Source organism: Neovison vison, chromosome 3 (genome assembly GCF_020171115.1).
Source record: "Neovison vison isolate M4711 chromosome 3, ASM_NN_V1, whole genome shotgun sequence".
NCBI classification, from domain to species: domain Eukaryota; kingdom Metazoa; phylum Chordata; class Mammalia; order Carnivora; family Mustelidae; genus Neogale; species Neogale vison.
The window spans coordinates 71,153,923-71,174,103 of NC_058093.1; the positions used below are offsets into that span (position 1 = coordinate 71,153,923).

At 35.7% G+C, this 20,181-nt stretch overlaps 1 protein-coding gene and 1 pseudogene across 5 annotated transcripts in view; both read right to left on the minus strand.

Annotated features, from left to right (window-relative positions):
- Nucleotides 1–1,941: 1,941 nt before the first annotated feature.
- LOC122901841 lies at nucleotides 1,942–2,790 on the minus strand (annotated as a pseudogene).
- Nucleotides 2,791–7,534: 4,744 nt separating this feature from the next.
- The window catches only part of ATF2 (activating transcription factor 2), an 84,833-nt gene continuing 72,186 nt past the window's right edge, over nucleotides 7,535–20,181 (minus strand). For 4 of the 5 annotated variants that reach the window (XM_044242379.1, XM_044242380.1, XM_044242378.1 and 1 more), the window contains 2 exons: nucleotides 14,878–14,983; nucleotides 7,535–10,090 (listed from right to left, as the gene is read on the minus strand). In XM_044242379.1, coding sequence (XP_044098314.1) covers nucleotides 9,864–10,090; nucleotides 14,878–14,983 — 333 coding nt within the window. In that variant the 3' untranslated portion in view covers nucleotides 7,535–9,863. Of the gene's footprint in view, nucleotides 10,091–14,869; nucleotides 14,984–20,181 lie in introns of those variants that run through there. The other variant, XM_044242383.1, reaches the window with a different exon arrangement.

The following is a 20,181-nucleotide window of genomic DNA, read 5'->3' on the forward strand; positions in this document are numbered from 1 at the left end:
CTGTTGTCAATTCTTTTTTCTTACTAAAACAACAGTACCATCATAGGGTTTTGATGATGCCTGAATGAGATAAATGGAGGTACCCTATTAAACAATATACTCAGTAGCGACTGTTATCACATTTTTATGTGCTTACCGGATATTTACATTTTTAAAAATTCCAGCATAATATACGGTGTTATATTAGTTTCAGTTGTGCAATATAGTTGTTCAACAATTCTATACTTTCAACCTCCGCCCCTCACCTCTTCTCTGGTAACCACCAGTTCTCTATATTTGAGTGTTTTGTTTGTTTATTTTTTGGTTCTATTTTCCTTGTTCATTTGTTTTCTCAAATTCCACAAGTGAAATCATATGGTATTTTTTTTTAATTTCAGTTAGCATTATGCCCTCTAGATCCATCCAAGTTGTTGCAAATGGCAAGATTTCATTTTTTTTTTTTCTTATGGCAGGGTAATATTCCACGGGGAACCTCCCCTCCCCCATATACCACTTCTTTATCTATTTACCTATCAATGGACTTGGTTTGCTTCCATGATTTGGCTATTGTAAATAATGCTGCAATAAACATCCGGGTGCATGTATCTTTTTGAATTCGTGTTTTTGTATTCTTTGGGTAAGTACGCAGCAGTGGAATTACTGGATCATATGGTATTTCTATTTTTAACTTTTTGAGGAAACTCCATACTCTTTTCCACAGTAGCTGCACCAGCTTGCATTCCCACCAAGTACAACAGGGTTCCTTTTCTTCCACATCCTTGCCAATACTTGTTTTGATTCTTGTGGTTTTGATTTGCATTTCCCTGATGATGAGTGATGCTGAGAGTCTTCTTATGTGTCTACTGGCCATCTGTATGTCTTCTCTGGAGAAATGTCTGTTCATGTCTTCTGCCCATTTTTTTTTTTTTAAGATTTTATTTATTTTTTTTTGACAGATTGAGGAGCTCACAAGTAGGCAGAGAAGCAGGCAGAGGCTCCCTGCCAAGCAGCAAGCCCGATGTGGGGCTTGATCCCAGGACTCTGAGATCATGACCTGAGCTGAAGGCAGACACTCAACCCACTGAACCATCCAGGGGCCCCATCTTCTGCCCATTTTTAAAATGGATTATTTGCTTTTGGGTATTGTGTAAATTCTTTATATATTTTTGATATTGTTCCCTTATCAGATATATCATTTGCAAATACCTTCTCCCATTCTGCAGGTTGTCTTTTTGTTTTGTTGATAGTTTGCTGTGCAGAAGCTTTCTTATTTTGATGTAGTTCCAATAGTTTACTTTTGCTTTTGATTCCCTTGCCTTAGAAGATGTATCTAGAAAAATGTCAGTATGGCTCATGTCAGAGAAATACTGCCTATGCTCTCTTCCAGGCTTTTTATGGTTTAAGGTCACTCATTTAGAGCTTTAATTCATTTTGAGTTTATTTTTGTGTATAAGTATAAGAAAGTGGTCCAGTTTCCTTTTTTTGCATGCAGCTATCCAATTTTCCAAATATCATTTGAAGAAACTGTTTTCTGCCCCATTGTATATGCCTGCCTTTTTTGGTTATTGATTAACCATGTAATTGTGGGCTTATTTCTGGGCTCTCTATTCTGTCCTTTTTTTTTTTTTTTTTTTTTTTTAGATTTCTATTTATTTATTTTGATAGAGAGAGATCCAAGTAGGCAGAGAGGCAGGCAGAGAGAGAGGGGGAAGCAGGCTCCCTGCTGAGCAGAGAGCCCGACGTGGGGCTCGATCCCAGGACCCTGAGATCATGACCTGAGCTGAAGGCAGAGGCCTAAACCACTGAGCCACCCAGGCGCCCCTATTCTGTCCTTTTGATCTATGTCTATTTTTGTACCATTCCATATTGTTTTGATTACTATAGCCTTGTAGTATTTCTTGAAATCTTGGGATTGTGATACTTCCAGTTTTGTGTTTTCAAGATTGCTTTGGCTATTTCGGGTCTTTTTTGGGGGGGAGGGGGGACTTAATGTGTGATCTTATTTATTTGTCACTCTTAGAAAATCTCATTTTTGAATGGACTCAGACTTAGAGGTAGAAGCTCTGAGAGAGGACAGCCTCCGTCTCTTGGCAATCTGTTCCTGGGGTTTTTCTTTGGCCTCCTTCATTCTCTTGGCCAAAAGTTTAGCATATTCTGCAGCCTCTTCCTTGTTTTTCTTAGTGCGCTATTTCTTCAAAGCAATACGCCGATGTTTCTGTTGGAGGACACGTGGAGTAACAAGATGCTGTATCTTGGGCGCTTTGGTTCTCGGTTTCTTACCTTCTTTGTTTAAGAGCTTTCTCACAACATACTGGTGGACATCATCTTCTTTAGAGAGATTGAAGAGTCTGTGGATTCTGTTGGCTCTTTTGGGCCCCAGGCGTGAAGGCACAGTAGTATCAGTGAGTCCAGGAATATCCTTCTCCCCTTTCTTTACAATGACCAAGTTGAGAACACTGAGATTGGCATCCACGAAGCAACCCCGAACAGATTTGCGCTTTCTCTCTCCCGTCCTCCTTGGTCTGTAACAGGAATGCCCCTTACTCAGCATCAGGCGGACACGGCCATAGGTCAAGACAACCTGCTTCATGGGAAAGCCTTGTTTATCATTGCCACCACCAATTCGGACCACATAACCCTTCCATTCTTCACCGAGGGCGTCAGCAGCAACTTCTGTGGCCATACCCTTCTCATAAAAGGTACGAAGTTTGCGTTCATCGTCCACTTCAATGAGTTTCTGGCAGCCAGTAGCTGGGAAAGAGATGTTCAGCTTCATCCTGAAGCAGCCTACTGCCTCCGAGGCACCACAAAAAAAAGCTATTTCGGGTCTTTTGTGTTCCATACAAATTTTCATATTTGTTCTAGTTCCATGAACAATGTTGATGGTATTTTGATAGGGATTGCATTAGATCTATAGATTGTTTTGGGTAGTATGTTAACAATATTTGTTTTCCCAATCCATAAGCATGGAATATCTTTCCAGTTGTTTGTGTCATCTTCAGTTACTCTCACTGATGTTTTATAGTTTCCAGAGTACAGATCTTCCACCTCCTCGGTTAAGTTTACTCCTAGGTACTTTACTCTTTTTGATGCAATAAGAAATGGAACTGTTTCCTTAATTTCTCTTTCAGCTACTTCGTTAGTGTATAGAAATGCAACAGATTTCTGTATGTTGGTTTTGTATCCTGTGACCTTACTGAATTCATTCATAGCTTCTAGCAGTGAAGTTTGGTATAGTCTGGACATTTAATCTCCAAAATACTAAACACCCATTAGCTCCCTTTCCCAACTTACTTATTCTTGTAAGTGACACCACTAGTCTTTTCAAGCCTGAAAAATGGAGTCTTCTTCCTTTGCTTTTCATCATCTCCCTTTTAGTTAATTCTGTAGGTACTTGGGGCAAAATATTTCTTACACCTATTCCTTTTGCTACTTATTGGCCCTTCTTCCCTTCTTCCCTCATGCCTGAATTACTGCAACTTGGTAGCCGGTTTCCACGTGGGCCAGCCTTCCTACTATTGTCTGTTCCTTAAAACACTTTCCTAATGTCCCTTTTCTGAAAGTCAATGGTTTGCTAGGTTTAGTAGCCCCAGTCAACCTTAAAGGCCTTCTATAATCTAGACTACTAGTTATAGCAGGCATACAGATGTCTTTTATGCAAGTTCTCATAGAACAATGTCATTTCAACAATAGCACACTACTTTTGAGGTACTCATAAAGGATCTACAAATAAAACACATTAATGAGGGGCGCCTGGGTGGCTCAGTGGGTTAAGCCTTTGCCTTCAGCTCAGGTCATGATCTCAGGGTCCTGGGATCGAGCCCCGCACCGGGCTCTCTGCTCAGCAGAGTCTGCTTCCCCCTCTCTCTGCCTGCCTCTCTACTTGTGATCTGTCAAATAAATAAATAAAATCTTAAAAAAAAAAACCAAAAAACATATTAATGAAAGTGATACTGGAAACTTATCTTCAAAATTGCTATCTAATGTTACTTTGTCACAAATACACTCTAGTCCATAAAAAAGAATTACAGCCAGTTTTACTTACCTTTACTATCACGGGAAAGAACTTTAGAGCTCTGTTTGCAATATAACTTCAGCTATTGACAAGGATGTTTATGCTTTCGCAGACTGCCTCATGGTGATGGAAGTCACCTCAGAAACCATTAGTTGAGCTGAATAAATTGAGATGTAAAAGAAGTACTTTCCTAAAAATTTGGCGGTTGGGGAAAGTCAATAATTACCTGATTGATTTCTTAAATGTCCAAATTAATTAATGCTAGGATAGTTATATTACCTTTTATTTTTCACTGGTGTTATTTAATTAGACCCTCTGACAATTTTAACAAGCACAATTCCCAAAATGGACAGAAAAACAATAGCTACATATTTAAACTACATGTTTAAATTTAAAAAAAAAAATTGGTAGAAAAATATCAAACAGTAATCATGGATAATGCAAAAGGGTTTACTTTTGAAGGCAAATGTATTGGCAAATTTTATTCCTTCATAAACAATGCATTTGTTCCCAATTCTGAGAAACTTACAATAGACTATTATCTTAAATTCTGCTAGGTAAACCCCATTAAATAATTATTGCTTAATTTTTCTGTCAGGCTATAGAAAACGACATCTCCTCATAATGTGCATGCTTTTAAACAATTAGCAAAAAATAATTTTAAAATGTCCTCTTTTGGGAGAATATTCTTTTTTTGGTGGTGGTGGGGGGTCTACTTTCACAGAAAACGAAATCTAATATAAGTAAACTAATCTTCATTTGTAAACTTCATAGTAAACTAACCTCATTTTAACTGACAGTTAAAAATGAGATTCAGACTCAAATACTTTCCCAAATAACTGAGGTAATGCATGATAGAGCCACGACAACTATTTTGTTAAACAAATTCTAGCTCAAGGAATGGTCAAGGAATTCTAGCTCAAGGAATGTAAAACTTAATGCAAAATAAAGAAGCAAGGGAAGGCATTGTGACCATGACCAGGTTGTATCAATGTTTTCCTCTTCTCTGAAAGCCATTGGAAAAATTTTCATGTATATTTGAGGAAGAAAGATGGAACTCACTGGCCCACTGTTGAATAACAAAACCCTTTTAGAATGCCATGACAGATTTGGTAATTTTATAACATCTGATTTGGTGCTTTGGACTGCTACAATAGAACAAAACTATGTTATCTTTTTTCTTTTATTGTAGCTTCCATTTCTGCAAGGCCTTTGTTATTTCAGAACTAATTCTTTAGTTTTGAAACATTTTCATGATTGTGCTTTTCCTATGGGAGCTCACCATTAATTTAAATGGTAGGAAGCTGGGGCGCCTGGGTGGCTCAGTGGGTTAAAGCCTCTGCCTTCAGCTCGGGTCATGGTCCCAGGATCCTGGGATCGAGCCCCGCATCGGGCTCTCTGCTCGCCAGGGAGCCTGCTTCCCCCTCTCTCTCTCTGCCTGCCTCTCTGCCTACTTGTGATCTCTGTCAAATGGATTAATACAATTAAAAAAAAAATGGTAGGAAGCTTTATCCAGAAAGGTCTTTGTTCTAAATTTTATGTGCATTTTTCTCCACACAGAAGGATATTAACTTTTAAGGATCTATTAAGATCCTAAATTGCCTCAATGAATGACCATGTCTCAGTCTACTCTCTGGAAAAGATATATATATATTTTTTAACCATGTGAGAATTAGGGAATAAATCTGTATTTATTAATAGTTTAAAGAAATTATTTTTCATAACTATATCAGACACAAAATGGTGTAACTTTCCTTCGAGAGTAACCATTATCCTATGATAAGATACTCTAGAAATGGGGTGCCTGGGTGGCTCAGTGGGTTAAGCCTCTGCCTTCAGCTCAGGTCATGATCTCAGGGTCATGGGATCGAGTACCCATTGGGCTCTCTGCTCAGCAGGGAGCCTGCTTCCTCCTCTCTCTCTGCCTGCCTCTCTGCCTACTTGTGATTTCTGTCTGTCAAATAAATAAATAATCTTTAAAAAAAAAAAGATACTCTAGAAATGTCATATTTAAAATGTTTTTCTTCTAGGAATTTTTTTTCTGTCTGTGCCTGTGTATAAATGAAAACCTAGAAGTAAATAGGATTCCCTCATAGTTCCACTCTTACAAGTAAATTCTTAAGTGTCAAGCATTAATTGCTACACAGTCTGAGATGTAGATTTAATAAACTATATTTAACATTAAATACATGCCAGAGACAAGATTATTTTCCTGTCCTCTGAGACAAATCAATGCCAACATGAATTTGACCTTTTAGTACTTCATCAGATTTTGTTAGAGAACATCACCTTGTCTTCATGAAATCTTTCATCTAAAATCATGTAATTCAGATTAAGTACATTTGTTAGAATGTGTACCTTAATGTAAAAATTGGCCATGTGATTTTTTGCATCTCTTCAGATTGGCTCCAACTGAAAGAGAAGACTGAAATACCACTTTACATGCTCTCCACTTAGCCCTGGCCACTTCTAATACAATATATAATGTATTTAGTATGTTAACCCTTTTTCCCCAACACCTTCCTGCCCACCCTCCTCTTTAGAATGTTGCTCCACAAAGTCAGGGATTTTTGTTTGGGCTACTGGTGGATTCCAAGTGCCCAGAACAATGACCGACACACCTAGTTAAGCAGTCATTCACCAAATAAAATGAAGTTGTACATGTGTTCAGTGATGTAACAACATGGGGGTGGGGGAGAAAAATCATCTTGCAGGCCACTTTAAGGACTCTAGCTCTGAGTGCAGTGAGGAGTGGGTGCCAGAATTTGGAGTAGGGAAATGCTAGAAGCAGATTCACATTTGGAAAGGATGACTCCAGCTGTTATACTGAGGATGGGCTACAGAAGGCAGAATGGAAGCAAGGAGACAGTTACAAGGCAAATACAGTAACCTGGGTGAGAAAAAATGAGGGCAGGGATCAGGACGATAGCAATGAACAGGGTGAGAAGTGGCTGAATTCTCGATTGTTCTGAAAGAAAAGCCAACAGTGTTTCCTAATAGTTTGGAGGTAGGCTGTGAGAAAAGAGGAATCGAGGGTAACAACAGAGTTGTCCCAGCTTAAGCAACTGGAAGGATGGAGGTGTCATCAGTGCCTTATGAAAGACTGCTGGAGAAGCACACTTGCAGGGAAGGTGGGAGATGATGAAGAGCCAGTGCTGGACATGTAACACTGAACTACAGTTGAGACGCAATGTTGGACACGTCATGTTCAAGGTGTTTTGTTAGGCAGTCGCCAAGAAATGCCAAAGGCTGGTAGATCTGTGTGTGGCTGTAGTTGGGGGAATGTTCCAGGTTGGGGAAGATTAAAGGTTCACTGTATACAAATGGGGTTTAATGAATGCAGAGAAGAACAAGGCCTGAGCACCCTGCAGCTGAAAAAAGTCTTTCAGAAGGAATAAATTTTTATCATATAAATAGAAAGACTACCTGGTTCTTTTCAGGTAATAAACGTCCTGCAGGAAAAACTAAACAAAACAAAACAAAACCCCGTATCATTATCAGGTGATCTTACTTTATGAAAGATAGATAAGGACAAGCAAATTATGAACATAATTTAAAGATAGAATTTATTCTCTGATGGTTTACTCATGCAAACTGCACATAAAAGAAAGTAGTACAGTTTGTGTAACATTGCAAATATAAGGACTCAAAATGCTAGGTACAGAAGTAGTGTGACATCCTGAAAGTCAAAATGGAATTTGTGTTTATACAACTAATAATGATTTTTTATTTGCTGAGTACAGACTGATTTACAATGAAAGTTTTGCTAACCTTGGTAAGTTCATTAACCGTTTACATGACTTCTTACATCTATGTAGTTTTATTTTACAGTTGCAAGAATTCCTGTTACCAAAAAACTTTAACTTGCATAAATAATAAAAGAAAAATATACTGAAGGACTTAGGAGAGTGAAAAAATTGAGGCTTTTCCTAACCCATCCAAACTACAATAAAAAATAGCGTTCTTGCAGAATTCATATTTTGTGCCTTTGAGATCAACTCCTTAGCATAACTATGGCAAAGTCACGATTAGAAATTCATTACTTTAAAATTATAAAATCAGTTAAAAATAAAAAAAAAATTTAGAAGTAGGATTATCAACTAAAAATGCTTACTTTTAATAAGCCAAACAATAAAAATCTTATTATCTTCATACCTAAAAGTCCTGAAATGTCATTTGTATGATTTGAATGTTTCCCAGTTTGGAACTTAGGCAGGTGGGATATTTCCTTGAATTATCAAGGATATTTGATATAGGTTTTTTAAATGTCAGTCTCATTAGGAGATGGCACTGAGACGTTTGTAAATAGTGTAGTATAGATGCAGAACAAACTACACAACTTATTATAAATGCATTACAGATATTTACATAATGGAATCCTGCTTGAATGCCAGAAGTTGCTACTGGGTAGGACTCATAACTATTTTACAAAGTTGTCTTACACACATCTACTACTTTATTTTTAACAATTTAGTCTATTTTAAAATATTGTACTGTATTTTGAACATAACTGCAGAATAAAAATAGATAATGGCACATTAGAAAACTCAGTATCCCACAGATGATTGGATAATGAGAAAAGTGTACCTACAATCATCTCATCAGAAACAAACTACATCATGGAATGTTAGTTATCCAAGCCTGCACAGTAATGACATTTTAAATTGCAATCATCTATTGGCCAGCATCACACTGAAGGCATCGTTAAACATTCAAGCAAAGACTGCTGGCATAAACTATTGAAAGAAACATACACACATACATACACATACACACACTCTCTCTCATCCACTCTTGCTTCCCACATTATAATTACATTGTTCTAAAGATAGATACTGATTTTTTTTCCCACGAGAAACGTTATCAAAATTTGCTACTAAAAGATGACAGTGCTTTCACAAGAATAAGTACAACTTAGCTTGCAAGTACAAGACAATGGGGGTAAACAGTCTTAAAATTTCTAAGTAATTTTTAGGCTTTTTCTGGCAACCATACCATACTTGATTATGCATAAACTTCTCAGTTTGTAACCTGAAATCTGCAAAAAACCAAAACCAAAACCTAATTTCAAAAAGTTGTTAAGATATTGGATAACCCTGTATCATAGATTATATAATTTCATATTTTTAACAGCCTCAAAACATAGGGTTTAAAATACTGAATTTAAGACTCAAAAAATAGTCATTTTGAAATGATAAAGGATTCCAAAATTCATGTCTACTTAAAATCTTAAAGAAAACACACGATTAATGATCTTGATTTAGTTTCAGAGTGTGGATAAAAGCATCGTATGTCTCTTACCATGTTTCACTCACTTAAAAAGTGTTCTCTAATGTTTTTCCTTTTGCATAATGTGCAAAATAAAAGGCAAAAAGATTAAAAGCAAATCTCTATCTCTCTCTTGCTAGTGCTTTATGACCTTGTTAATATTACAAAGTCAACAGGGACTATGCAGAACTTTGGTATAAATGATAAACAATACTACCATCACAGTTGAGGATTAAGAGGTGGTCAAACGAAATGGAAGTGGGAAGAGATTCAGTAACACCCCCATTTATTAAAACACCACCAAATTAAAAATGAAATAAACCACAATGAATTATAATACAATTTACACATTGAGCACAGAAAATTAATAAATCTAACAATATTTATAAAAAAAGCAAAATCAGTCTTTTTCCAGAGACTAAAATCTGTTGTTCAGTCTGATCATCAACTGCTGCTACACCAACTTTAGAGCCAAATTTAATTTCAAGTAAAAAAAAAAATTTACAACCACAGATTTCGCATAAATGGAAACTGGTCTTTCCTTGATTTCCCTTTGAAGTCACTAATGAGTATCTAAAACTGCTGCACTGCAGGTTTTTAATCAACTTCCTGAGGGCTGTGACTGGGAGGCAGGAGCCATAACAATCTGCGAAAGCGCAGGCTCTGTACTCTGGTCCGCCATCTGCGTGAGGACTGAGGTGGCCACTGCTTCGGCCTTGGAGGTTGAACTGACTCCATTGGATGTGCTGACAGAACTATGCTGTATAGCTTCCGTATGTGGACTACTTGGCACTGACAGGTCTTCTGAACTATCATCTTTATCAGCGGCTGGGTGGAAAAAACAAAAGTTACTGTTTCTTAAAGACATCTGGAAGAATGTGTCAGTCATTTGTCAATATACAGCGTGAAAAGTCAGGCTTTTACAAAGTTGGTTACTGAGCTAAGTTGGTATGACTGGGCCTGAGTAAATGAAACGTGGCTCTAAACTCGAAGCAGGCCATTTTACCACAGAAGGTCAGATGAAGGTACAATCAGGCACGGGGAAGCCTCTGTGTGCCTCACAGAACAGAGTTAAGGTATTTGCTAAACAGTGTTAAGCAATCAGGCAGGAATTTGGGAGAGTGCCTTGTACTTACAGATATAACCAAACACCAAGTAACACATTTAACAAAACCAGTCTGTTTGCCTACCTGCCATTCTTATTTAAAAAAAAAAAAATTATAACCACATGCATAAACAAAATGAATTCTTACACACAAATTACATTTTCAAATTATTCCCTCCGCACGCTCCAGAACTATATTTATTCTGGCTGACTTTCCATCTACTGCAGCGATGTGTGATTACAACACCTGATTCTAATGATGCATCCACCTGAGAATAAGCAGTATTTAGACTCTAAATGCCACCAGCTGTTATAGCTGCATGAATTAATTGGGGTTCAAATAAAACATTATATAAAACTCTAGACACTGCAATGGAAAAGATATTCAGAAAGGGTCTTTCTAAGTTTTTATGAAAAGCTACCAACTTTTAGGCCTGAACAATGAATCTCCTACACCTTTCTCATTTTAAGAGTATAGATTCTAATAATTTCAGTTAGTGAAAAATTTGATATGCACAACACACAAGCAATTATAGTGTATGTAACTTAGAAGATACAATGATAACGTGAACCAGAAACTGTGATCCTCATGCCAAACTTAAGAGAACACTGCCAGTAACAGTGATGCTTCCTGGAGACTCCTCATTAAAGGTAATCACCATTCGGATGGTTCTTTAACCATTCCCTTGTTTTTTGTTTGAAGCTTTACCAAATAGGTATCTATCTACAATATTATTTAGCTTTGTTTATCTTTGAACATCCTGAAAACAGTATCATACTGGATGTATTCTTTTGTACTTTTCACTTGGCATTAAAATAATTTTTTCTTTAGTGCTTAAAAGTAACAAGAAGGCTTTCCCTCAAATCTGACAATGCAAACTGGCCTGCTTGATAATGGCCAGGTGCCTATTCTGAAAGTCAGTTATTAAAAGCCTCTGGACCCTTAAAACTGGACTTATCGCATCATTTGTGATACAGAAGACAGAAGAAAAGGAACCTGGCCAGCTAGACGTCAGTTCAAATAAAATTCATCATTTTGAGAATTTTCTAAATACAGTACTTTCAGAATTTTGGCAAGTTTACCTCAAATCCACACAATTTTATAAAGCAGATTTTAAAATGTATTAATTAGACAGAATGCCATCTTCTCTATAAATCTGCTAGAAATGCAAAATCACACCTCAAGATAAAAATTTGACCTCCAGATACAATTAAAAAAAAAATCTATCCATAATCCTTTTAAAATTACATAAAGCAGAAAGGACACTTTTCTGGTGAAGCAATAACAAATGTTATGAAATATTTATAATTCAGTTAAAGAGCCAATACAACAGTTATATATGTGTTCAGAAAAACCCAAACCCTGGCAATGACACTTTAACTGAAAAGAACACTAAAAAGTTCTCTTTATTTCACCTCTCTTCTTCAACAGGAAAACAAACTGACCTTTCTCTCAATGTTAAATTCTATGGATATGCCTTCTTTCAAACATAAAGAGGCTGATCTGTGATGAACAGTATAAGGAAATATAAATATGCAGTGGAAGGACTCAAAATTAACTAGTAAACTGTAAGGACAAGTGCCTATCTCCAGACTTTCAGAATTAGGTAAAGCAAATCCTTAGGCTGCACAAAGCATCAGGTATCCCTTTATAAAGGACATAATTATAAATTTTACATATATAAAATATCTTTATAATGTAAAAACCTGTCCAATTCTAGAAGGTGAGGAGAGAAAAATCATTAGTATAATCACAAGCACTAGAAAGACTGAAATCTTATGCACTCCAAGAGCCATTTTCAGCTTGAAAGCTACAAAACCCCCAGCTGTTTGACAATTCACACTATGAAGTTTTCCACCTATGTTCATACATATTTTCATCAATGAAAATATAAGCTCTCAATTATACTTAGGGCCCAAGAAGCTTTCTTTCCCACTTAAGATTATGGAAACAAGTAAAATACCATTTAAATTATGCCTAGAGATCTAGAAAATATGAATTAATGGTAGTAAGATCCACTCATGTTTTATTCTTCATAGAATCCAAACATTAAAAATGTACTCATATATTCATTCACGTTTTATACCATTTGATTGTTAATGTGACCCCAATTGTCAGGGCTTTCCCATGACTGAGGGATTTCATCCTACAAGGTGGGGACTTAGAACTGAGTCGTTAGAACTTAGAACTCAGTCCTGAGAACTGAGTGGAGAGCCTCAGAAATGAGAAACTCTATGGTGTGTGCATTTATATTGTGACCTTTACCTGAAAGATTTTGTAATGTTCTTTAGTTTCTGTTAAACTTTAGTTTCACAAATGTTTTGAAAGTGTTAACTATTACAATTCACCACCATTCGAAAGAGCTGTGTGTACAACATGAACAGTGTTAGGTATCTGAATTTCCCCACATTTTCTCTAAGATTTAAGTAGTGAATCTAAATACCTTGACTACTAAACAACAGAGAAATCATTTTTTTTCCTAAGACTTCAAGTTTGAAAAGAGAAATTACTTTAAAATTTCTATAAAACTCAGTTACCTCCCAAGAGCTGAAGGGAACTAATTCTATGCTAAAACTAAAGTTTTACTTTGGTCTGATTATCTAGATGACTAGACAGAAAAAGAGGTAGGAATAACTCCAAACATCAAAAATGTCTTATTCATTTCTTACAGTCTATACAACCTAGCATAATGCATATTCCCTAAAAAGTTATTAATCTAGGGGTGCCTGGGTGTCAGTGGGTTAAGCCTCTGACTTTGGCTCGGATCATGGTGTCAGGGTCCTGGAATTGAGCCCCACATTGGGCTCTCTGCCCAGCGGGGAGCCTGCTTCCCCTCTCCCTCCACCTGCCTCTCTGCCTACTTGTGATTTCTGCCAAATAAATAAATAAAATCTTAAAAACAAACAAACAAACCCAAAACTTAATACAGACTTCCAGTTTACTTAAGGGTATGTATGGCATATAAACTCATACATCTATAATCTTTATAAAAACATCTTTATAAGTTATTGCTTAACATGAAAAATGGCTTGCCTTTACTCAGCATTTGATGCCTTGATTATAGAGATAAAACTGTTGGGATTATCCAAGAGATTATCTAAGATTTAAAAATAGCAAATGAGATAAATTTTTAATTGGCTGTAACTGAAAAATTCATTTTCCTTCTAATTTTGTAGAATAATTTGTATACTTCTTTTTGAACTATCAAAATTCAAGAGAGCTCTCTTGTTAAGAAAATCATATATGCATAATGCTGAACTCAGTAGCTTCTATAGGAAATTATGTTGTTAAGTCATATGGGAGCCATAAGGTCTCATCCCTGCAGCAATCATTGTTAATACAAACCCCAAACATATTTCTATATGGGTCCAATTTACTCCACAATGTGTTTCACCATTCTGTGAAAATGACTAGATATCAAAGGACTGAGATTTATTTGCTCAAAACTGACAAAAATCAATGTTCTCAATATATATGGCAGTAGAGAGTTGCTAAATCTACTGAATCTTTTAAATTAAAAAATATTGCCTATTCTGATGAAACTGCTTACAATGACTACAAGTAAAGATGGTGGCCATTAAGTTTTATCGTGAGCACCTGAGGAACTGTTTGCATCCAATACAAAATGTTTCTTTCTTTTGAATTACTGACACTGGCAAATTAAAATGAAGTGGATACATATGGTTGAAACAATCTTCACATTTACAAATATCCTGAAATATCACTAAATCATGAAAGGGAAAGCTGTGGGTTATATATTATGAAGTTGCCTAATGCATCCCCAGCTCTGTTATTTGTTACAAATTTGTGTACGATGGACAAAATTGGCCATTTATTCAAGAGTAACAGCTGGCTCCAATATTGTGCATCTTATCAAAAAAGAAGGACATTACAAGAAGGAAAAAGCACAATTAACCTTTAAAATGCTGAAAAAAGAAGAATCTCATTTTGAGGAAAACATGTACGAGAAAACTTAAAAGCAGATAATTTAAGTAGTGTTCTGTTTTAGCATTTTTATGACTAAAAGACTCAATATAAGGATCTGAAACAATATAAAAATTGCACAGTGCTGATATTTAATAAAGAACAAAAGGACCCGAAACTGTAAACGGGTACTCTATATTGTTAAGTGAAGACAGTTCATTTAAAAAAAAATTACTGAATGGAGGGCTGGAAAAGAAGTAGTGTTTTACTGTCATTCTAAGACAAAATGCTAATCTAGGAAGCCAAAATATCATCAGTACTTACAGTATATTTTAAATTATTAACTTGTTTTGTTGGTGTATAATAATCCCTAGGAAAAAAGCTAGAAATAGGAAAATTCAAAAATTCTCAATTCTATAAAGTATATTCCCCATTCCATAATAATCTTGCAGAAGTTCTGATATTTAATATTAAATATTAGAACTGCAGTCTCTCTCTCTTTTTTTTTTTTAATGGTAGCTCGGTTCGCTCTTGCAGTATTTCACTGATGTTGCCTAAGGCTATAGGTAATGGAACATTACTCACTATGATAGCCAGATTTCTTCTGCATGGCGGTTACAGGGCAATCTTTATGAGCCAGAAGAAGCTGTTTCAGCTGTGCCACTTCATTTCTCAGCAGGGTGACTTCACTCTGGAGAAGAAACAACTTATGTACCTTAACAGCATCAGACTAAACATTTCTTACTATTTATAACAAGTGAAAATCAAGAATATCAGTTATCTTTAACAGAGTATCAAGGAATATACAAAATATACTGCTAAAATCGGTTTAATCAGTACACATCAGTTTGCATATTTTAGCATTTGTACAAAGACTGCAACTTGTATAAAAATTTAAACAAGATAATGACATGACTGGAGAACATATTTCAAAGTTCTTATATTATCATTTGCCTTGGGACTGCTTATGTATTACAGGTTACTCATAGAAGGTTATTTTTTACTTATGTTGCATATTCTTTTGATTATTTGAAAAATTAGAAACATCAAGGGAGTCAGATTGAATTTCACTGACTCTGCACTTGAAAATGAAAAATTTATCCTGGAAACTCAATTAGTTAAGTTTCTAGTTTTCCAGAAACTATGAAGAGCTCCATAGGGGAAACCACAATAACCAAAGAATCATGGATACTTAAAATGGAGCAAGGCACTGTGCTGGACATGGAAACAATGAAAGCAGATAAAATTATCTAAACAGATTAGCTTCCCCTCAATCCAGATAATGTGTATACATCTAAATTTAAATCTGACAAATTAATGGTGGATTGTCCTAGTCCTTATTTTTTTTTTTTATCGATTTTATTTATTCATTTATTTTAGAGAGAAGGAGGGCACAAGTGAGGGTAGGAGCAGAGGAAGGAGAGGGAAGGAATCCCAAGCAGACTCTAAGCTGAGCCTGATGTGGGGCTTGATCCATGATGCCCAAGATCATGACCTGAGATTTCGATGTCTAACTGACTGAGCCACCCAAGCACCCCTGGTGTAGTCCTCATTAAAAAATGAGCACTTCAATGAAATGTGTAAGCCTGATGATTCACAGACCTGTACCCCTGGGCCATATAATACATTATATGTTAATTAAAATAAATGAGCACTTCAGCCATTGTTTTGGATGCATTAATCTGGTAAATTCTATATAAAACTTCCAAATTAAGAGGTTCCATTTAATTCCTTTTGGTCACCCTCAGATATTAAAGATGCAGAAATTAGTGATAATTACCAATAATCAGGAGTTAGAATAATGTGGATTTAATAAAATGGTTAGGAATTCTTAATTTAGAAACACCACTAAACTACTTATTTGAACTTCTATTAACCTTAAGTATTCAGATTTCATCTATGAACCCCAAATTAAAAAAATAAAACAAGCATGTGTACTTTCCTAAAAGCTCAGGCACTTTGTTTTCCATCCCTTGGTCTCCTAACCAGAAAGAGGAATGTAAAATAATTTAGCAGATTAGACTCATTAGCTTTCCTCAAGTGATCAATGACAGAAACATAAAAATTCAAAGAATAAAAGTTAAGCAAGTGTGTTGGTTAGTTTCTCACACCCTTATAACAACAAACTGCAACGATACATTAAAGCACAAAACAAAAACTGATGCTTACAGTAAAGCTAAATATTAAATAAAGGCTAAATCGTGTTTACAAAATTGTATCTGAGATAAGAATGGGTGTGCAATGATCAAAAATACAAAAGAGGAATTTTTAGAGTTTAGAATTTTGCTTTTAAAAAAATAAGTTGTTTAGAAAACTCATTTCTATGGATTACTGTAGTCAATGTCAATATACTAATTTTATACCTCTTTATTAATGACACCAAAAATGAGAAACCAGGTTATGAATAATCTAATACATAATACTCCAAATCTTTCTCTCTCTGCTGTGTCAGCTTGATCTTGAGACTCCTAACAGGTTTCTCCTTTTAACTTCTGTAATATGAAAGAGGGCTGATTTGTATTTTTATTATTTTATTTATTTATTTTTAAGATTTTATTTATTTGGCCGAGACAGAGAGAGAGAGCACAAGCAGGGGGAGTGGCAGACAGAGAGAGAAGCAAGCTCCCTGCTGAGCAAGGAGCCCGATGTGGGACTCAATCCCATGACCCAGGGATCATGACCTCAGCTAAAGGCAGATGCTTAAACGACTGAGCCGCCTAGGTATCCCTGGATATGTATTTTTAATTCACAACATATAATCTCTTATAATCTGGTGCCTGTGACCCCCCCTTTCACATTAGTTTGAACCTATGGGGAAAAAATAAATATTTAACCGTTTTGACCTATACAAATAGAAGTTTTGAAAATACACAATGTTGTCTCTACCTACAAAAGCTTTCCTCTCCTTTTTCTTGCCTTGCTAATTTTTTCATTCATCTTTAGGAGTGAAATAAGTACAGTATAAGTTCAGATAGGAAAAGAAGTCCATTTCTGTGCTCGCAGACACGTATGCACATACATGTGTACATTTACATAGTATTTACTACACAGGATTGTTGATTTTTGGTTTACTTGTTTGCCACCTCTGTTGGATTGGGAATTTCTCAAGGGTAGGGATTATCTTGGCTTTTTGTATCCCCAGAGTACAGCACACAGCCTACTAAAGACTAAGTACATAGTTGTATTTTAGAACTATGAGTAAATCTATGTTCAGGGGGAGGAAAAAAATTTCCAAAGAAAGGTGATATGAAGTTGCTTAAATAATACAAAAATGGTCAGAGGTCCTAATTTCATTATTTATACCAACAACTTCACCAATGTATCCACACTGTTAATTTTCTCAGACATAAAATGATAATTGGCATATTTTACAGTGTCATCTCAATTACAGAATTTTTAAAAAATCACAAATGCCCTCTCTTCTAAATATCCTACAGAGACACTCAGCATAAACCATATTGTTATTTTTTTGGTCAAGGTAAACATTTTTTTAAGATAAAGCAGATGCTGGGAAAAATTGTTATTCTGATCTAAAATAAAATGTAAATTACTTTGGCATTGTCTGTATCACTGCTCCATTGCATCTATAGCTACTCAAAGGTTAATTATATACTATGAACAAAAAAAATTTTTTTAACAGTTTATATGAATGAAGCAGATTAGACTGATGAAATCATGACAGACCAAATCAGCCAACTGATTAATCTATCACAGCTTTTCACTGATACCTGGCCATAGACTGAGGACCTAGTATTCCATTAATTTATGATCTTTGACTTTCTAGTTCAGTCACCATCCCCAAAATTAAAGAAATAATATTGGACAGTTTCGTCTTTGGAGAGTTTCTCATTGCTAAAGATACGATTTTCTTCATGTTTAGTCTTCACAAAAATCAAAGATTAAGTATCAAGATTCCCATCACACAGTTCCAAGGACCGTCATGGATGTAAAACCTTACAATGGAAAACATAGGTCTGTAACAACAGAAAAAAAAAAATGACAGGTTTCTTAATACTTTGGAAATACCTTGCAAAATGAATGGGAATGACCCTTCTCTTATTTTCCTTCAGAGTACTCTCATACTTTGTTTCGTGCCTGTCTCCTCTGCTAGACCACAAATTCTGTAAGCGTAAGAACAATGTCTTTTTCACTGTTTTATCTCCTATGTCTAATAACATGCCCTACACACAATAGATGTTTAATGACAGAATGAATAATCAATAACTAGCATTTGCATACTGTAGTTGTAACAGATTTTGCTATACCCTCTCTCTCATTTGATCTTCATAATAGTACTTATTCTTTGAATATGACAGATAGGGAAGTAAAGGCTCAAGGATTTTTAGTAAGGCCTAGTAAAAAGAAGTACTAGGTCTCAGGCTCAAAATAAAATGCATGAAGTAGTAGTGGCATCACTGTTACCTTCTCCCTCTCTAGAACCTGGTTAAAACTCAGGGGAAAAGAAGAAAGGCAGTGATAACATAGAACATTTTTTTTTTCAGGAATTAAAACAAACAGGTTTAGCATCTTCCAATTGTCACCATTCCTTTATATTTCAAGCGATAAATAAAATACTATTTGGGTGGGTATCAGCAATAAAAGAGTTATCCTTTTTTTTTTTGGATCCCTTTTAAGTCAATAGAGCAATAACAAAACCTCTTCTGTTATCATTAACTTATCAGTGAAAACTCCTCACATATCCGGCTATGGAAGAATGCTTTTTTTTTCCCCCCAATTTATTGAGCTTCTACTCCACACACATTGTGCAATACCTGTTTTAAAAGCAAAATCCACAACGAAAACTCCCAAGTTTTATACAAAGAGTAACTGTTAAGGAGCTACTATTAATAAAGAATCTGCCTTTGTTCACAAAGGAAACATGCTGAATTTGTAAGCTGAAAACACAATTCAAAAATCAGTGTAACTGAAAAAACCACAAAGAGGTGAAAACTCTTTCAAGATAATAAAATCATATATTATCTTTTTTTTTAAAGATTTAAAAAATGTATTTATTTTATTTATTTATTTGACAGACAGAGACCACAAGTAGGCAGAAAGGCAGGCAGAGAGAGAGGAGGAAGCAGGCTCCCTGTGGAGCAGAGAGCCCGATGAGGGACTTGATCCCAGGACCATGACCTGAGCTGAAGGCAGAGGCTTTAACCCACTGAGCCACCCAGGCGCACCAGTCATATATTATCTTTAAAAACCTAATGCTTGATAATCAACAGTATCCAAGTTTTGGTCTAGATTGCCATGTCTCTAATACAATTTGATGAAATTGTCTTTTTAGCAACAATTTTAGAAAGCTAAAATATAGGGACGCCTGGGTGGCTCAGTGGGTTAGGCTGCTGCCTTCGGCTCAGGTCACGATCCCAGGGTCCTAGGATCAAGTCCCGCATCGGGCTCCTTGCTCAGAAGAGAGACTGCTTCTCTCTCCGCCTCTGCCTGCCTCTCTGACTACTTGTGTGCTCTCTCTCTTTATGACAAATACATAAATAAATAAAATCTTTAAAAAAAAAAAAAAAAAAGAAAGCTAAAATAGAATTAAATTCAGTGAGGGGGGCAAGAAAGTTGAATAATTAATGTTCTTTAAAACCTAATATGTATTTGGTAAAAATATGTACAGTCACACCTCAACACTCGTTAAAATGTATTTGTAATATATAAGAACCATGGTCATTGTTGCCCACTATACTGATCAGCTAAGCCTGTATATCACGTAAGGATTATTAAGGAAATGTAGAACTGATAAATGTTTTCACATAAAGTAGAGTTTAATTATTTCTCTGACATTCAATTTTCTTTACAAGTCATTCTGTTCTTCACAGTTAATGGTTTTGTTGTTGGCAGACTAAAATTTTTTCTGCCTGAATCTGTCATAAGCATGTT